This window comes from Bubalus bubalis, chromosome 7 (genome assembly GCF_019923935.1).
Source record: "Bubalus bubalis isolate 160015118507 breed Murrah chromosome 7, NDDB_SH_1, whole genome shotgun sequence".
Lineage (NCBI taxonomy): Eukaryota > Metazoa > Chordata > Mammalia > Artiodactyla > Bovidae > Bubalus > Bubalus bubalis.
This window is the reverse complement of record NC_059163.1, coordinates 15,246,311-15,266,401: the sequence shown is the minus strand read 5'-3', so window position 1 is coordinate 15,266,401 and position 20,091 is coordinate 15,246,311. Positions and strand designations below refer to the sequence as shown.

At 41.3% G+C, this 20,091-nt stretch overlaps 1 protein-coding gene across 2 annotated transcripts in view; it reads right to left on the bottom strand.

Annotated features, from left to right (window-relative positions):
* Window positions 1-19,855, bottom strand: part of HSD17B11 (hydroxysteroid 17-beta dehydrogenase 11) — a 47,501-nt gene extending 27,646 nt beyond the window's left edge. The window contains exons 1-4 of one of the 2 annotated variants that reach the window (XM_025289740.3): window positions 19,482-19,855; window positions 9,712-9,819; window positions 5,610-5,741; window positions 3,206-3,312 (exon numbers count right to left, since the gene is read on the bottom strand). In XM_025289740.3, the coding sequence (XP_025145525.1) occupies window positions 3,206-3,312; window positions 5,610-5,741; window positions 9,712-9,819; window positions 19,482-19,691 (557 nt within the window). In that variant the 5' untranslated portion in view covers window positions 19,692-19,855. The remainder of the gene's footprint in view (window positions 1-3,205; window positions 3,313-5,609; window positions 5,742-9,711; window positions 9,820-19,481) is intronic. The other variant, XM_006055386.4, reaches the window with a different exon arrangement.
* Between the last annotated feature and the right edge of the window lie 236 nt (window positions 19,856-20,091).

Genomic DNA, 20,091 nt, shown 5'->3' with positions numbered 1-20,091 from the left:
ATCTATCTATCTATGCTATGCTCTTAGAGTCAGTAATTTCTCTTTTAATTACTTATCCCAAGGAAATAAACAATCATGTTTCCAAAGATGTATAGTCAAGGATAGTCCCTGGGGTATCCGGTTCATGAAGGCAAATAGTTGGAAAGAGCTGAAAATGTCTGTAGTGGACAGAGGCTGTTTTTGCCTCTGTCAGCATTCATATTCCCTCATACTGCTAAGATGGCTTTGATTTTGCTGGCTTACACCCTAGTTCAGCAGTTGGATCCACGTTGGTCTAGTTAAGAGTGAACTCCAGGACTAGAACACTGGGAGGTATGGCTTTTCCCCACTGCTGCTAGACTTGGGAGTTGAGAAGATATTATTCCAGCAAGGCTGGTAGCCATTCTTGGCAATACAGAGCCTGCATAAGATTTCTCCTCTTTTGGTCTGAGGCAGTATACATTTTGTGTTCCTTGCAACTGAAAGAATCTGGAAAAATAAATTATCCAACAAAAACTGAAAATGACGTTGCATATATATATTTAAAATGCAAAATGTTCACTTTAAAAAAAAAGATTACGTATGTATATCTTTTTCAAGGTATGACTGTATTTCTACATTAAAAAGTCCTAAAAAATGATAAGAAACACTCATCATGGTTATTTCTGTGTGGTGAGATTATCAATAAATATTCTTCTTTTCTCTTCTACTAAACTGTTTTTTCTGATTTTTCTGAAGTGAACCAAAAGTGCAGAAATATATTAAAACTCATAATGATCTTGCGTGTGTTGAAGGAATTTTATATTTTTGAACTTCAGAATGAACTTGTGTTTAGATATATATATATAAAAGCTAACAGTGAGTGGATTTTTTACTGCACTTTGTGTGTGTGAAAGCATTAGTTGCTCAATCGTGTCTGACTCTGTGAGCCCATGGACTGTAGCCCGCCAGGCTCCTCTGTCCATGGAATTCTCTATGCAAGAATACTGGAGTGGGCAGCCATTCCCTTCTCCAGGGGATCTTCCTGACCCAGGGATTGAACCCAGGTCTCCTGCATTGCAGGCAGATTCTTTATCATCTGAGCCAGCAGGAAAGCCCACTAAATTTCTTCTTACTATCAATAACCTTAATTAATATTTTCATATTCCAAATTATTCTTTTGGATAACATTCCATTATAAGCTAATGATTAGTACTCAATTTTGGCATATCTTTCCATACTGGTAACTTTCATGCTTATAAGTTGACTATATGAATTGACAAAATATATCAGCTAGAGTTTATAGATGAACAAAAAGAACAAACAAATTTGCAAAATTAGTCTAACCATATCCACAGACTGCTTGGTTGTTCTTAGGCAATGGCAAGAGAAGTGATTTTTATTTTGTTCTGTTGTTCATCTACATTTCTTTCTTTCTCTGTTGGTATATATTTATTTTCTAATAGTTTTAGAAATAAATATAACCTTGACTTGAGTTTTTTTAAAAAAAGATGAAATACTGCTAAAGCAGTCACAGGACAGGTCTATTGTGCCTAGACTGCATACTGTCTCTTTTGAAGTAATTAGCCCCTAGCTGGAGAAGGCGATGGCACCCCACTCCAGTCTCTTGCCTGGAAAATCCTATGGACCGAGGAGCCTGGTAGGCTGCAGTCCATGGGGTCGCTAAGAGTCGGACATGACTGAGTGACTTCACTTTCACTTTTCCCTTTCATGCATTGGAGAAGGAAATGGCAACCCACTCCAGTGTTCTTGCCTGGAGAATCCCAGGGACGGGAAGCCTGGTGGGCTGCCGTCTATGGGGTCGCACAGAGTCGGACACGACTGAAGCGACTTAGCATCAGCAGCAGCACTCCCTTGATGAAAGATAGTTTCAGGTTCTGCTGCTAGACTCATATGTTTATATGTCATAAGAAAATAAGTTATCCACCAGAGCCTGAAGTGAAGTGAAGTGAAAGTCGTTCAGTTGTGTCTGACTCTTTGTGACCCCATGGACACACAGTCCATGGAATTCTCCAGGCCAGAATACTGAAGTGGATAGCCTTTCCTTTCTCCAGGGGATCTTCCCAACTCAGGGATCGAACCCAGGTCTCCTGCATTGCGGGTAGATTCTTTACCAGGTGAGCCACAAGGGAAGCCCAAGAATACTGAAGTGGGTAGCCTATCCCTTCTCCATCGGATCTTCCAAACCCAGGAATTGAACCAGGGTTTCCTGCATTGCAGGCAGATTCTTTGCCAACTGAGCTATCAGGGAAATCCCATATTTATGCACATATCTATGGCTACATTTACAACTACATCTGTGTTACTTCTAAAATTTAGATACTTCATTCCAAAAGAGCACATTTGTTTGGTAGAAAACAAATTTGAGCAATATCTATTTACCTGCACGGTCATAATTCAACATTAAAGGGTGATAATTTGTTAACATACAGAAACAGCTAACAGCTAACAGGGTGCCTGCAACCAGTAGGATGACCATGGCTATCATGACCTCACAGATCCATTCTCCACATGGGGGAGCACACCATTACTGTGCTCTACTTGTTATAGTAACTTCTTAGTTACTACAATAGCATGGGTTTTTAGAAGAACTATTAAAATTCACTTTTACAACAATTTCATTGTCTGGATGTTTTTAATTTGGAATCCCAGATTATATTCTCTCTTTCTAATGGTTAGTTTCCCCAAAATTACTTTATTAAAATGATTAATATTAACTTTTCTCATCTTGTAAAAATCCTGCCCTCATTTTAATTCCTTGCTGCTAAAAGGGATGAGAAATGCTTGAAGCACTTGGCTTCCTATTGGATAATTTCCCTGTAGCCACCTCTCAAACGGTCAGCCTAGGAGAGGATTAATGATTGATAAGGCTGTTGTGCAAGAGACTTTGTGCAACTCCTTCTGCTTATTTCAGCAACACTGGAAGTCTGTGTGTTACTTGCTCAGTTGTGTCTGACTCTTTTGTGCCCCCCATGGACTGAAGACTGCCAGGCTCCTCTGTCCATGGAATTCTCCAGGCAAGAATACTAGAGTGGGTTGCCATTCCCTTCTCCAGGGGATCTTCCCAACCCAGAGATTGAAATCAGGTCTTTTGCACTGCAGGCAGATTCTTTACCATGTGAGACACCAGGAAAGCCTATCATTGTTAACAATAGTCCTCATTACACTCAAGAAATCACACTCAAGTTAAGCACAGGAACCAATGAAAAAACACATGTTCACATACCAGTAAGCCAGTAAGAAGGGGACCCCAGTATGCCCAGCTGCTGAAGCCACAGTGACAATATGGCCATGATTATTCTTCATCATCTCAGGAAGAAATGCCTTTGTAGTCTAGAAATGTTTTTATTAAGAGAAAAAAAATTATTTCTGATTTGCAAACCCAGTGGGAATATTTCTAAATGAAGGTGTATTTTAACATTGTTCATAACATTTCATCAATGAAAAAAACCTAGATTAATTTTCATAGGAGAAAAAAACAAATGTGGCAACCTACTGCAGATAGGATGCCCAGATTAGAAAAGCTAAATGATACAATGAACACTAAAAGCTTTGAGAATCCATCTCAATTAAATTGTTAATTTCTTATGTCTCCAGTTCCTCCACCTTCCATCACTGATGTCTTGTCTCATCTCATATATTGAACAAGTATAATATCTAGAGTTATTGAAAATTTTACATTTAAGGTGAAATTGTTAGAAAAGAGTTTGGTTATGTCACCAAAATACTGAAGTGACAAAAATCTTGCAACAGTCACTGAATGCTTTTATACAAAATAGATATTTATTGAGCACCTACTGTATGCTGGGGATTCAGAAAAAAACACATTTTCAGAAAGACACAAACTTTTAAGGCATAAAAACATAAAAAATGGATGTCAATAACTTGGGACTAATAAAATGAAACAATACTGCACTTTCACCAACCCCAATATCCCTTCTTCTAAACTGAAGTAAAGTTGATTTACAATATTGTATTAGCTTCCGGTGCACAGCAAAGTGATTCAGTTTTATATATATATATATATACTTTCATATTATTTTCCATTATGGTTTATTATGAGGTATTAAATATAATCCCCTGTGCTATACAGTAGATCCTTGTTGCTTATCTGTTTTATGTCTAGCAGTTTGTTAATCCCAGACTCCTAATTTGTCCCTTTCCCTTCCCTCCCCCGTTGATAACCGTAAGTTTTTCTGTGTCTGTGAGTCTGTTTCTGTTTTGTATATAGATTAATTTGTATTATTTTTTATTTTCCATATGTAAAGGGTATCATATATTTGTCTCTCTCTATCTGATCTACTTCACTAAATATATTCTCTAGGTCCATCCATTTTGTTGCAAATGGAAATATTTTATTCCTTTTATGGCTGAGTAAATTTCCATTGTATACATATTTGCTACACCTTCTAAGTCTCAATTGTGTGTTGCTGGGCACTTGGGTTGTTCCCATGTCTTGGGTATTATAAATGATGCTTCTATGAACACTGGGGTATATGTACCTTTTTGAATTAGAGTTTTCATTTTTTCTGCACATATACCTGGGAGTGGGATGGCTGGGTCATATGGAAGCTCTCTTTTTTGTTTCTTAAGGCAGTTACATACTATTTTCTACAGTGACTATACCAATTTACATTCTGAGATTACTCATCCCAAACTCACATCCAAGAAATCTTTAAGGGGCTCTTTTATGTAATGGCTATTTGACCAGCATTTAGACTCTCTCTCTCATTCTCTCTCTCTCTCTCTCACCATTTAAGATCTTGAATGGTGAAGTTCCTGATAAAGTTTGCAATTTTGGAACCAGGAAATAATATAAGGCCTGAGTCTTGTGAAAATAAACAGGTAAACTGGGTTCACCTTTTATAGAATCACAGAAAATGACTCAGATAATCTCTAATCCCTCCCTCATCTCTAAACACATCACACAGAAATGTAAAAATCTAGCTTAGAATTAAAACATACATAACACCTAAAGTTTATTCTTATTATTAATTCATATTATTCACATTTTTTGAGGGAAGGGAAGAATGATTGATAGGATTTGGCCACAGGATGTAAAATGATTTCTTTGGATGTGAGAGTTGGACTGTGAAGAAGGCTGAGTGCCGAAGAATTGATGCTTTTGAACTGTGGTGTTGGAGAAGACTCTTGAGAGTTCCTTGGACTGCAAGGACATCCAACCAGTCCATTCTGAAGGAGATCAGCCCTGGGTGTTCTTTGGAAGGAATGATGCTAAAGCTCAAACTCCAGTACTTTGGCCACCTCATGCGAAGAGTTGACTCACTGGAAAGGACTGATGCTAGGAGGGATTGGGGGCAGAAAGAGAAGGGGATGACAGAGGATGAGATGGCTGGATGGCGTCACTGACTCGATGGACGTGAGTCTGAGTGAACTCCAGGAGTTGGTGATGGACAAGAAGGCCTGGCGTGCTTCGATTCATGGGGTCACAGAGTCCGACATGACTGAGCAACTGAACTGAACTGAACTGAACATAATGTTATTCTCGGTATCTGGAGAAAATGTCAGTATTGATTTGATTCAACCTTATGTCTGCTGAAAGCTTCACTTTAAACTTAATCCTTGGGTTACACAAAAGGGATTGTTTTGGTAAAAGAAATCATACTTACCCAGAAATGTGCAAGGATATTAACTTCAAAAGTCTTTTCAATCTGAGGGTCTTGTGTAGCGAACAAGTCTGATGTGTAGACTACACCAGCGTTATTTACTAAAATACTAACATCTCCAACTTCTGCCTTCACCTTCAAACATAAAATTAAAATATTTACAACATTTAGAGGTCTGGGAATAGGTCTGCATGCAATGACTCTTAACAAAGTATAACTCTTTCTATTACACGTGAAAAAAAAGTCGTTTTGTAACCTATGCATCAAGTGGGGAAAAAGATATTTTTTTTAAGTACTTAATTTCAAAATGGCCCTGCCTGTAAGTCTAATAGGCAGAAATTTTCTTTTGCAATTCAGTCTCTTGACTTTGGTCTCTATTGATTAGAACCCAAGAGGCATTTGGGTAAAAAAAACCTAACCAGTGACAGATAAACAACAATTCACAGAAGGGTGAGCACTTCAATGAGAATCTCACAGAAGGGTGAGCACTTCAATGAGAATCTAATGCCGCCGATCTGATAGGAGGCGGAGTTCAGGTGGTCATGTGAGCGATGGGGAGCAGCTGTAAATATAGATGAAGCTTCACTTGCTCAACCACTGCTCACCTCCTGTGCAGCCTGGTTCCTAACAGGTCATGGACCAGTACCCACCCCCCTCCCAGCAGCTGGGGGACTGAAGGAGAGGTGGAATGTAGCCCATTAAAGCCTTTCACTATGCTATGCATTTTACACGATTGCATTATTTATCCCATTGAAGTCTCACCATTCTATGAAGCAGTAACTCTTATATGCTCATTTTAAAGGTCAGAAATGTGAAACATAGAAGTGTTATTTCTTGCCCAAGGTCACGTGGATATCTAAGGTCACATGGAGATGAGACTCTCCCAGATTATCTAACTTCAGAGCCCAAGATAAGCCACTTCAGACAGAAAGGAAGTTGGAAGGAAGGCTGGTCAGCACATCAGGAGGACATGAGTGTGTCACTGCTAAACACTCAGCAGTCAGAAATGAATTTCATCAGATTGTATGTAAATTACTGAGTGGTCAAGCTGAGTGGTCTGGCCCTTGACAAACACTATGTGTACCTGTATCCACGTCTCTAGCACAATATAAAAACTGTTGTTCAGAATAATGCCCCTAAGTTATTGAGAAAAACAGGACATTTTGTGTGGTTGAACTGATGAAGCTGCCATTATGCCTCCACAGTAACAGGACTCAAGACATAAATTCATGACTTCCCTTGTGGCTCGGACAGTAAAGAATCTGCCTAAAATGTAGGAGACACAGGTTTGATCCTTGGGTCAGAAAGATACCTTGGAAAAGGAAATGGCAACCCACTCCAGTATTCTCTCCTGGGAAATCCCACAGACAGAGGAGCCTGGCAGGCTATAGTCCATAGCGTCGCCGAGTCAGACATGACCAAGCACACACACACATCAGGGACAAGAAATAAATTACTGTTTTATATTGCCAATGACACTCTTGACCTTATCTTCATCCTTGAGCTCCTCATCATCACATAATATCCCACCCTAGGGCTTTCACATTTCTTAATAATAAACGCAGGCTGAGAGTTTAATTGTTTGGGTTGCATAAAAACCAAAAGAGCTACATTAAAAAGCCTATGTCAAAATATCTGATAATCACATCTCCATTGTGTAAACTCTGCTTAAGTATATAGTTTATCTTGGAATAATTTTAGTAAAAACACAATAATTAAAACACATGGAATAGGTTCAAATAATAAAACTATCTTTTCCAGAAAGCCTTTGCCCAGATAAGTCTGGAAATCAGTGTATTCCATTTTAGGTAACTAGTAAATCCCCTTAACAATGGCCAATAACAAAATTACATAGATAGTTCTGGCGATTCTACTAATTGCTGATTCTATTAGATTGGTGAGTCTATTAATACTAACAACTATTCTTACAAAGTGGCTACTAAGTGCCAAGTACTTTTCTAAGAAGTCTGCATCATTAATCCAATTAATTCTCATAACAACCCTATGAAGTAGATACTGCTGCGATCCCCATGTTGTAATTGAGAAAAGTTAGGCAGAGGAAAAAGAAAGAAAGACCTTATATATTTAAACTGTAGGTTTGTGGATTTTTAAAAAACCTTTTATATAATAAACTTCAGTATAATAAACACATCCATTTAAAGTGTATGATGAAGAAAAAAGGCACAGAGAGGTTAAGCAACTTGCTCAAAGTTGCACAGTTACTATTACCTGAAAGAGCATTCATCTGTATGAAGGAGAATCAGTTACCTTGAGTAAAACAGTCATTGTTAAATGCAGATAAAATATCTGCATTTTTAACAAATGTTTAACAGATATTTAACAAAATGCAGATATTTCTTACCTACAGGCCTTGCTCTCACTGTACCTCTTTCTGGGAAAGCCATTTCCCATCACTTGCCTGGGTAAATTCTACTTATTCTTTTGACTTAGCTCAGGCATCACTAATAATAAAGAGGCATCCATTTGAAAGTAAAAATTAAAATCTAAAAATAGAAGGTGGGACTTCCCTGGCAGTCCAGTGGCTAAGACTCCTAGCTTTCAATGCAGGGAGCACGGGTTTGCTCCCTGGTTGGGGAACTAAGATCCCATATGCCACACAGTGTGCCCAATAAAAAAATGAAGAGAGAGTAAAAAGGTTCCCAAGTCTAACATTTCCTAAACAAAGAGATTCTGAAGTCTAGTAGAATTGGACTCTTCATACTGTACTGAATCAGAGTATCTAGAGGTGAGGTCCAGGAATGCATATTTTAAAGAATTTTCCCAGGTCCAAATGACCTTTCTACCATTACAGTAATTAGTTAACAAGGATGTGTATAAATGCATTCAGCATAAAACCCTAACATATGTAGCACATCTTGGTTGTATATAGAAGAGGAAAATAACTTTCTAGAAAAAGGTTTGTTGTTGTTGTTCAGTCACTAACTCATGTCCGACTCTGCAACCCCCATGGACTGCAGCACGCCAGACTTCCCTGTCCTCCACTATCTCCTGGAGTTTGCTCAAACTCATGACCATGGAGTTGGTGATGTCATCCAAGCATCTTGTGCTCTGTTGGCCCCTTCATCTTCTGCCCTCAATCTTTTCCAGCATCAGGGTCTTTTCAAATGAGTCGGCTCTTTGCATCTAGTGGCCAAAGTATTGGAGCTTCAGCTTCAGAGTCAGTCCTTCCAGTGAATATTCAGGGTTGATTTCCTTTAGGATTGACTAGTTTGATCTCCTTGCAGTCCGAGGGACCCTCAAGAGTCTTCTCCAGCACCACAGCTAGAAAGCATCAATTCTTCGGCACTCAGCCTTCTTTATGGTCCAACTCTCACATCTGTATGTGACTACTGGAAAAATCATAGCTCTGACTATGTTGGCAAAGTGATGTTTCTGCTTTTTAATAAGCTGTCTAGGTTTGTCATAGCTTTTTGTAGATTTACATATGATCAAAGCCAGATGAACAGTTCGGTTTATCCTAATTTACTAACCCAGTTCTTTGACTGAGCTTCAGAAGATCCCGTCAGTGATTTTGCAGGTCATCAAAGATTCACCTGCAGCACCATCAGATGGGCAGAGTGTAGGTGTGGAGGGTGCCAAACATGCAGATTCCCGGGTTCAGCCCTTGGCCAACTACAAGAGAACCTCTGGTGTACATATTTTAAAAAATACTTATCTATTTGGCTGCGTTGGGCCTTGGTTGTGGAATGCAGACTTTTCTCTTGTTGCCTGCTGGCTCCAGACTGCACGGCTCAGTAGTTGCAGCGCCCTGGATTAGGTGCCTCAAGACATGTGGGATCTTTGTTCTCCAACCAAGGATCTAACCCGTGTCCCCTGCACTGCAAGGCAGATTCTCAACCACTGGGCCACCAGGGAAGTCCCCGGGGTGCATATTTATTTTTACCAAGTTCCCCGGAAAACTCCAGAACACACTACAGTCTGAGAGTCTCAGTTCCAGGTTTGGGGCCTGACACTGGCTCGCTGGACAGCCTTGGAGGAACCACAAAACTTCTGTTTACTTTGCTTACATCATAACTGCATCATCTCCCAAATCCTCCCCAGTTCTGGCATGATACGATTGGAACCAAATTTAAAAGAAGTTTACCTTCTTCGCAGAGCTGTAAATATCTTCTCGGTTACTACAGTCTACCACAAAGGTATGAGCCTTTGCACCCAGTCTCTTGCATTCAGTGGCTGTTTCCTCAAGTCCATGCTGCAAAAAGCAACAAAGGGTAAGAAGAACAAGATAAATGACATGAGCAGATTATACACACAGCTGAAAACAGCTGAGGGTATTCAGATTCTCTGGTCTAGGACTGGACAAGAATTTAACTGATGTATTTTTGACAGGGAGATAGGCACACTTCACTCTCTGTACTACAACTAGTTTCTCTTTATTTGGAACTGAATTGAAAGCAAGCTTTTAAAAGAAGACAAAAGTCTTAAAATACTGAGCGTGCATTCATGAATTTCACATACTCTTTTAAAAGTAATTTTTACTGGAGTATAGCTGCTTTACAGTGTTGTATCATACTCTGTGACTCTATGTATGTGTGTACGCCATGTGCATGCTAAGTCACTTCAGTCGTGTCCGACTCGTTGGGACCCCATGGACTGCAGCCTGCCAGGCTCTTCTGTCCATGGGATTCTCCAGGCAAAAATACTGGAGTGGGTTGCCATGCCCTCCTCCAGGGGATCCTCCTGACCCAGGGATTGAACCCTCATCTCCTATGTCTCCTGATTGGGAGGTGAGTTCTTCACCACTAGCACCAACTGGTAAGCCCTGTGTATTCTGTATCAGGCTTTAAAAAATGATATTGAGATTTCTTTCTATGTCACTAAAAACTATTCATGGATATCAACTTTCTGGCTGCAAAATACATAAATAATGAGTTAACTACAGTTCATCCATTCATTCAGTCATCCATTCCTCCAACATTTTAATTGTCACTGTGCTTAGCAGAACCTGCAGACACACATATGAGTGAGATAAAGTCCAGATTTCAGCGAGCTCAGTTCAGTTCAGTTCAGTCACTCAGTCGTGTCCAACTCTTTGCGACCCCATGAATCGCAGCACGCCAGGCCTCCCTGTCCATCACCAACTCCTGGAGTTCACCCAAACCCACGTCCATCGAGTCGATGATGCTATCCAACCATCTCATCCTCTGTCATCCCCTTCTCCTCCTGCCTTCAATCCTTCCCAGCATCAGGGTTTTTTTCCAATGAGTCAACTCTTCGCATGAAGTGGCCAAAGTATTGGAGTTTCAGCTTCAGGATCAGTCCTTCCAATGAACACTCAGGACTGCTCTCCTTTAGGATGACTTGTTGGATCTCCTTGCAGTCCAAGGGACTCTCAAGAGTCTTCTCCAACACCACAGCTCAAAAGCATCAATTCTTTGGCACTCAGCTTTCTTCACAGTCCAACTCTCACATCCATACATGACCACTGGAAAAACCATAGCCTTGACTAGATGGACCTTTGTTGGCAAAGTAATGTCTCTGCTTTTGAATATGCTATTTAGGTTGGTCATAACTTTCCTTCTAAAGAGTAAACGTCTTTTAATTTCATGGCTGCAATCACCATCTGCAGTGATTCTGGAGCCCCCAAAAATAAAGTCTGCCACTGTTTCCACTGTTTCCCCATCTATTTCCCATGAAGTGATGGGACCAGATGCCACGATCTTAGTTTTCTCAATGTTGAGATTTAAGCCAACTTTTTCACTCTCCTCTTTCACTTTCATCAAGAGGTTTTTTAGTTCCTCTTCAAATAAGCAGGGTAACAATATACAGCCTTGACGTACTCCTTTTCCTATTTGGAACCAGTCTGTTGTTCCATGTCCAGTTCTAACTGTTGCTTCCTGACCTGCATATAGGTTTCTCAAGAGGCAGGTCAGGTGGTCTGATATTCCCATCTCTTGAAGAATTTTCAGTGTAGTAAACAACATAAAATAAGTATAACATTTAGGTAGTGTTAAGCTCTTAGTCATATCTGACTCTTTGTGACCCCATGGTCTGTAGCCCACCAGGCTTCTTTGTCCATGGGATTCTCCAGGCAAGAATAATGGAGTGGGTTGTCATTCCCTTCTCTAGGGGATCTTCCCGACCCAGGGATTGAACTTGGGTCTCCTGCATTGCAAGTGGATTCTTTACCATCTGAGCCCCCAGGAAAGCCCTAACATTTAGGTAGGACCATATGAAATTGCTACTGCTTTGGAATAAAGGACTGAATATTGGCAGTTTCATATGGTTCAAACTAAACTAATTTATTGTGTTAAGTATAATAATATAAAGAGAGTTATGGGAATAAGGAGGAGGAGTGTGCAATGTAATTCTAGAAGAGGCCCCTGAGCTGGTGAGGAGAGCAGGCAAGTAGAAAGAGGGGAAAGGGCACGCCGGCAGTGTAAGCAAAGGGATGGCAGGAGAAAGGTCCTACAAGATAAGCACTAGCAGATTGTCGTTGTTGGGTCATAATGTTCAAGGCCAGCAGGAGTCCAGATGAAAGGGCAATAGATACCGTATTACATTTTATCCAAAAAGTTAGTGTAGAACCACTGATTAAATTACAGAATCGAATTTGTGTATTCTGTTGATTACTTTTTCTAATGTATGGAGGACAGGGACCTCACTGGTGGTCCAGTGGTTAAGAATCAGCCTTGCAATGCAGGGGACAAGGGTTCAATTCCTGGTTGGGGAACGAAGATCCCACATGCGGAGAAGCAACTAAGCACGCCTGTCGCAACTACTGAACCCGTGTCCGTAAGCCACAACAAAAGACCCCCACGATGCAACAAAGACCCCCCCGTGCTGCTATGAAGACATGACACAGCCAAGTAAACTTGTTAAAAAAATGTACAGAGGACAGACTTTAGGGGTCAATACTGAAGGAAGAGAGAAAAGTTAGTAGGCAGTTTCAGAACAGATGATACAAGTTTGAATTGTGGTTCCAGTTGAAAGGGTGTAGAGAAGAAAATAATCTTTAAAATGTATCTCCAGGAGGCAAAAGCATCAGGATTTGGTGACTGGATGAAAAAGGTGGGAGGGAACCAAGGCTGATGCACTTAATTTTCAGTTTTGGTCCTTGGCTACATGTCAGCTGGCAATCACAAGAAGAGAGCAGATTTGAGACAAGCAATGATGATCTCAATTGGGGGCATTACTTTTGAACCACCTTAAATTCAGGATCAGATGGTTGGGTTCTGTTTTTTGCCTCACCAAAAGAAGCAACTAAGTGAGCTAGGATCCAGGTTCCCTGACCAGAGATGGAACCTGTGACCCCACACTAGAAAGGCAGGGTCTTAACCACTGGACCAGCAAGTGGACAGCAAGCCACTGTTTGTTGGCTTGCTCTTGATCCACTGTTTAACTTTTCTATGAAGATTGTCTCAAAAGACACCCTGGGGAGAGGTTCAGTCTGTGACCTGTATGCCCAGACTATTTTCAGCTAGTATACGAGTGAATAGGCTTACTATACTGACCTGCAGTAAATGTAGTAACAGAATTTACCACATTTTTCCATGGGGCAAATGGGTAAACAGAACACCTGTGTGCAAATTTGCTGGGAAACAGCAATTGCTCTTGCAGAAAAACCAAATTTGGACAGCTAAGGAAAGAAGCAGTTTGTGCGGTGAACTTATTGGGGCAGTTAAAGGAAACAGGGTGTTTTCCCTTTGCCGAAATCTCCTACACAAATTGTATTCAATAGTTTATTGTGCTGAGAAGCGCTTACTCCCAAAGAGACATCAAGATAGCTTAGGAGGAATTCCCTGGCAGCCCAGCAGTCAAAACTTGGCGCTTTCACCGCCAGGGTCCAGGTTCGATTCCTGATCTGGGAACTAAGATCCTATGAACCAAACAGCATAGCCAAAAGAAAAAATTACAAGCAAAAACAAAGAAATATCTCAGATAACCCTTATTTTGGGCTTCCCAAATGGCTCAGTGGTAAAGAATCCTTCTGCCAATGCAGGAGATGTGAGTTTAATCCCTGGGTAGGGAAGATCTCCTGGGGAAGGAAATGGTAACCCACTCCAGTATTCTTGCTGGACAGGACTTAGCAACTAAACAACAACCCTTAGGTTACTTTCCTGTATCTAGCAGTCAGCTTTTAACACTTTCTTGAAAAGTATATTTTATTAATGTGAAATATACATATGATGGAATACTATTTACCCTGCAAAAGGAATAAAATTTTGACACATGCTACAAAATGGCTGAATCTTGAGGATATTAAGCTAAGGGAAATAAGCCAGATACAAATGGTCAAACATTATATAATTCCAGTTATCAGGCTGCAGTCCAGGGGGTTGCTAAGAGTCGGGCACGACTGAGCGACTTCCCTTTCACTTTTCACTTTCATGCATTGGAGATGGAAATGGCAACCCACTCCGGTGTTCTTGCCTGGAGAATCCCAGGGACGGGGGAGCCTGGTGGGCTGCCGTCTATGAGGTCACACAGAGTCAGACACTGAAGTGACTTAGCAGCAGCAAGCTACCTAGAGGAGTCAAATTCACAGAGATAGAAAGTAGAATGGTGGCTACCAGGGGCTAGGGGAGAGAGAAGTGGGAAGAATGTGTTTAATGGTAGAGTTACCATTTGGGATGATGCAAAAGTTCTAGAGATGGGCAATAGAGATCATTGCTTGACATTTATGAATGTATTAATACTTAATGCCACTGTACTTAAAAATTGCTAAAATGAAAAAATTTATGTTATATATATATTACCACAATTAAAAAAAAGGATAAAAAGCATGTTGACTGATTTGGGGGGTGGGCAGGGGCGGTGGGTCTTACCTTTATAAGATTCAGGCCTTATTTGGAGCAAATTTTATAATAAAATCCATTTACCATTTATTTTATTTTCAGAGATTTGCTCATTACTGGTTGGCTTTCTCTGTCAGTGGATAGTGTGTAGAGGCAAAGAGGTCCTTCCTTTACATCTGCAGCCTCACTTTTCCTAAATTTCCTTGGTCTTCCTCTCTTAGGGCCTAGGTCTCCTTTCCACCCCTTCTGAAGTATGCAACAACTTTAAGTTCTGAATTCCTCCAGAAGAAAATTTTAGACAGTGTCCAAGTTTATTGCATGCTCAGTCGCTGAGTCATGTCTAACTGTGTGTGACCCCCTGGACGGTAGCCTCCCGGGCTCCTCTGTCCATGGGATTTCCCAGCAAGAATACTGGAGTGGGTTGCCATTTGCTACTCCAGGGAATCTTCCTGACCCAGGGATCAAACTCAAATCTCCTATGTCTCCTGCACTGGCAGGTGGATTCTCTACCACTGAGCCACGTGGGAAGCCCTAATAGTAAATCATTAATGTCAGCTGAATATTTAACTGAATAACTGACATAAACTTCTTTTGATAGTTGGGACTGATTTTTGCATCACATTCTTGTGGTATTATATGCAGGAAGACATGAACAATAGTTTGCAGTGTAGCATTATTTGCATAGTAATAAGAAAAAAATGAAAACAACTCCAAATATTCATCACTGTGTGACTAGAGAAATAAATTTTAGAAGATTCATACCAAGTCATATTGTACAGCATATAGAATAATCTAGAGCTAGAAATAAAAACTTAAAGACCAAAAAAAGAAAAAAATAGAAAGAAAAAATATTGGGACTCTGCTGGCAGCCCAGTGGTTAAGAGTCAGTGCTTCTACTGCAGGAGGGTCAGGTTCAATCCCTGATCAGGAAACTAAGATTCCACATTGGAAAAAAAAAAAAAAGAAATAAAAAATAAGCAGAAAGAGATGGAAATGGCAACCCACTCCAGTGTTCTTGCCTGGAGAGTCCCAGGGATGGGGAAGCCTGGTGGGCTGCCATCTATGGGGTTGCACAGAGTCGGACACGACTGAAGCGACTTAGCAGCAGCAGCAGCAGGTGAAAAGCATTTGATATGGCCCCTCCTTACCCTTTCAATTGGGTCCTAAAACAATCTTAAACTCTCTTTGACATTCTTTCTCATTCTCCACAGATCTACCAGTCCAGAGTTTTACCTCTCCAGGTTCTGCTGCCTGGCCTGCTTGAAATTTCCACCTATTCTCCTTCCCCAGTCAGGTTTAGTGTTCTCAGACTTTCATAATTTTAAAATCTGTAAGCTCCATGAAAAGTAGATGGGTGAATATACTGAACTAGGACTGCCAAAATTTTATTTAGCCAATTAAGGATGTTAAAAACTAACACAGCAGCTATTTATATTTACGATCATTATAATTTCATTAAATAAATAGATATATATAGATAGAAGGGGATGACAGAGGATGAGATGGTTGGATGGCATCATCAACTCAATGGATATGAGTTTGAGCAAGCCCCTGGAGATAGTGAAGGAATAGGGAAGCCTAGCGTGCTGCAGTCCATGGGATTGCAAAGAGTTGGATATGACTGAGCGACTGAACAATAGATTCATATCTATATGTTGCAGGAAGGGGGACCCCTTCCAGGGCCTTGTCTAACAGTTGGAAATGAATTGTCTGAGGAGACACATGTGCTGACAAAGCAAGAGATTTTATTGGGAAAGGGCACCTGGGTGGAGAGCAGTAGGGTAAGGGAACCCAGGAGAGCTGCTCTGCCGTGTGGCTCGCAGTCTCGGGTTTTATGGTGATGAGATTAGTTTCCGGGTGGTCTTTGGCCAATCATTCTAATTCAGAGTCTTTCCTGGTGGCGCACGCATTGCTCAGCCAAGGTGGATGCTAGCGAGAGGGATTCTGGGAAGTGGACAGACACGCGGTGTCTCCTTTTAACCTTCCCTGAACTCTTCCGGTTGGTGGTGGCTTATTAGTTCCCTATTCCTTATCAGGATCTCCTGTCATAAAACAACTCATGCAAATGGTTACTATGGTGCCTGGCCAGGGTGGGCGGTTTCAATCAGTGTGCTTCCCCTAACAACTGTACATAATCCACCAAAGAGTAGAAAGAACATAATCTCAAAGTAAAAGATAAATTATTTAAATTAAATGAATTTAACATAATACATGCTCCCTATATTATCCTTAATTTTCTGACCACTTCTGCTACTACCAGCCGGGTCTGACAAGCCGACATTATCTCTTACCTGAAGTGAAGTGAAAGTTGCTCAGTCGTGTCCGACTCTTGTCAATTCCATGGACTACGGGGTCCATGGAATTCTCCAGGCCAGAATATTGGAATGGGTAGTGGTTCCCTTCTCCAGGGGATCTTCCCAACCCAGGGGATTGAACCCAGGTCTCCTACATTGCAGGTGGATTCTTTACCAGCTGAGCCACTAGGGAAGCCCATCTCTTACTTGGATAGTCTCCTATCTGCTTTCCCTGCAACCCAGCAGCCAGAGGAACCTCTTCATAGAAACTGGGTTCCAAACGCTCCACTGGCTTCCCTAGTAAAAGCTGAAGCACAAATGGCCTAGAGGAACCTTCATGATTGAAGCTGCTGTTCCTTCAGTTTCTAGACCAGAGCCATCCCACAGAAATATAATGTGAGCCACATATATTTAATTTTAACTGTTCTAGTAACACATTAAAAAATTTTTTTTAATTTAGTTCATTTTATATAACTTTGCAACCCCATGAACTGTAGGCTACCAGGCTCCTCCATCCATGGGATTTTTTAGGCAAGAGTACCGGAGTGGGTTGCCATTTCCTTCTCCAGGGGATCTTCCCGACTCAGGGATTAAACCCTAGTCTCCTGTATTACAGGCAGATTCTTTACCGTCCGAGACACCAGGGAAGCCATGCGTACCTAAAGCACATCCTAATTCTGCCAGGTCACATTTCAAACACTCAACAGCCACAAGTGGCTGGTGGCTAATATTTACTATTGCACCCAAACAGTAGCACAGAGCTTTCTTTCACTTCTCTCCCTTCTGTGCCAGGCTTTGCCTTTGTGGATCCCTCTCTGCAGAGATAACCCAGGGACTCACTGTATCCTCAGCCTCTTCTGACTTTGACTCAACTGCCTCCATCTTGGTGAGGCCTTCTGTATAAGATCAACACTCCCACCTCTGCCATCCCCACAGTACAGGCAGAGTCCCTATCCCCTTTCATGTTTTATTTTTCAATTGTACTTAACAACATTCAACAATTACATATTTTAGTATATAGTGTTTATTGTCCCTAGCTCATAACGTTTTCCTCACTGCTGTATCCTCAGTTCTGCATTAGAACAGTGTCTGGCAGATAGTAGGTACTCAATAAATATTTGTTGAGTAATGGAGAAGGAAATGGCAACCCACTCCAGTATTGTTGCCTGTAGAATCCCACTGACAGAGGAGCCTGGCAGGCTACAGTCTGTAGGGTCAAAAGAGTCGGACACGACTTAGCGACTAAACCACCACCACCAAATATACTTCACTCCAGATCAGAAAAAAGTTTGTACAAACTAGCACCGGGCTCTGGGAGTCACGAATCCAGACGCATAAGCAAACTCATACATCTTTGAACTTTAGCTTAAACTTCATTATGTGGCGGAATAACGAACATTTAGTGTGTTAATCACGCGGCAGACACTGCACTACATGTGTGTGTTATTTATTTCCCATCCCTCTAAGGAAAGTATGCTTATTTTATTGCTTTTGCAGTAAAGGAACCTAAGGCTCTAGGAAGCTACCCATGATGCTGAGTAAGTTAGCCATGAAGTGTGGAGTTCATCTGACCACACCACTCTGCCTGATGCTTACTGCTGTGACCATGTCCAGAGGAGATTGGGCCTAGTTTCTACCTTTCACTCACATGTAATTATTTATGTTTATTTCCCTATGAGATTGAGAGCAGGGGACTCTATCTCTTGCTTGCCACTGTGTTCTTAACATCTGGGCAACAGACAGTGAATGGTATTTGTTGATGGCATCTCACTCACTCACTGGGTAGCTCTTGTGCATGTGTATTAAGTTGCTTCAGTTTTGTCAGACCCTTCTTGACCCTATAAACTGTAGCCTGCCAGGCTCCTCTGTCCATGGAATTCTCTAGGCAAGAATATTGGGGTGGATTGCCATGCCTTCCTCCAAGGGATATTCCCCACTCAGGTATTGAACCCACGTCTCCTGCGGCTACTGCATTTCAGGTGGATTCTTTTCCTCTGAGTCACCAGGGAAGCCAGGTTAGCTCTCGGCCCCCTGAATTCATTTATAGCATTGGATATTGTGTAAGGGATGGTGTTTCTTGGCATCGTGTGGCTCTCCCAAACCCTTTTGTCCATCCAACACTGGTCAAATAATAAAAGGTAAGAGTCTAAGTCCATCTCCCTTCCTTCGGGTACACCTTTTCTGGGAATTACATTGAAAGTTGGTTTTTTTTTTTTCATTGTTTTTAACTAAAAGGTGATTTAAAAATTTCTCTTGGAAATTACTATGACAGAGTAATGTTGCTTTCTGTTGGGTATCTTTTAAACGTACTTAGTAACCATAAGAGTTTTCTCTTAATAGGTGCAAACCTCTTTTTTAATACACTAGCTAAAACTATGACTTTTCCTACAGGATAAGATAGAGGGATCAGGGACTTCCCTGGTGGTCCAATAATTAAGACCCCACCCTCCCGATGTAGAGGGCACAGGTTTGATCCCTATTTGGGGCACAAGTTTGATCCCTGGTTGGGGAAGATCCCACATGCTGCCCAGCAGTCAAAAAATAAAAGCCAGAGGGATTAGTGAAATCAGGTTTAAAGAGTTGGACATGTCTGAGCAGCTGAACTGAACTGAAGATAAATTTACAATGTCAAATTAGTGATAAGCAGTACCTGGAAATCGTACATCCTCTAGGTTCGTTTATCATGTGAACATCAACACATTAATTATGTTTCCCCCTTCTATTTCCTACCTACTTAACAGAAATGCTGTAAGGGGCTGTTGCCAGCAAAATACATCACAGATGAAAGGAACTAGAAAGTAAAACACAGGAAGCACTATTACCTTATTTATATCCCACAGGACCAGCTTGCACTTAAGTTTGGCAAATTCGTAGGCAGTCTGCCTGCCAATACCGTGTCCAGCTCCGGTAATCAGGACAATCTCTCCGGTGACTGATTTTCTCTTCTTAGGAATAAAATGCTTCAGGAGAGACTCTACGATGCAGACGAGCAGAAAGGGCAGAAGCAGGAAGCTGGCCAGAAAGAATTGCATCCTTTTTTGTTGCTGCGAGCTTTGGGTATATTTCGTTTTACCAGTCACTCTAAATTGCTTCTGGGAGATTGTTCCGTTAAAGACTGGCGAGTACAAAAGCGAGAACAAGGAAGGGCTCCTTTATCGCAGAGAAGCAAACAACTCCGAAACCGCTCCTTCCGCTGGGTTGGGCTTGGCTAGGTCTTTGGCAATTGGCTCAGGCTGCAGTGCGGAGAGACTGCTCGCCAGCTCAGAAATCTGGGAGGGACAAAACCCAGCCAAGAGCGAAGCTTCCTAGTTGTGGGTGCACCTTCAGGCTTATCTTTTCCTCACTTTCTCTTGGTCTCACGGGCTGACCTTGGAGGGTTAGTTGCCACTTGTTTTGGTAAATGTGATCAATTCCTTTTAAAGTTACAAGGCT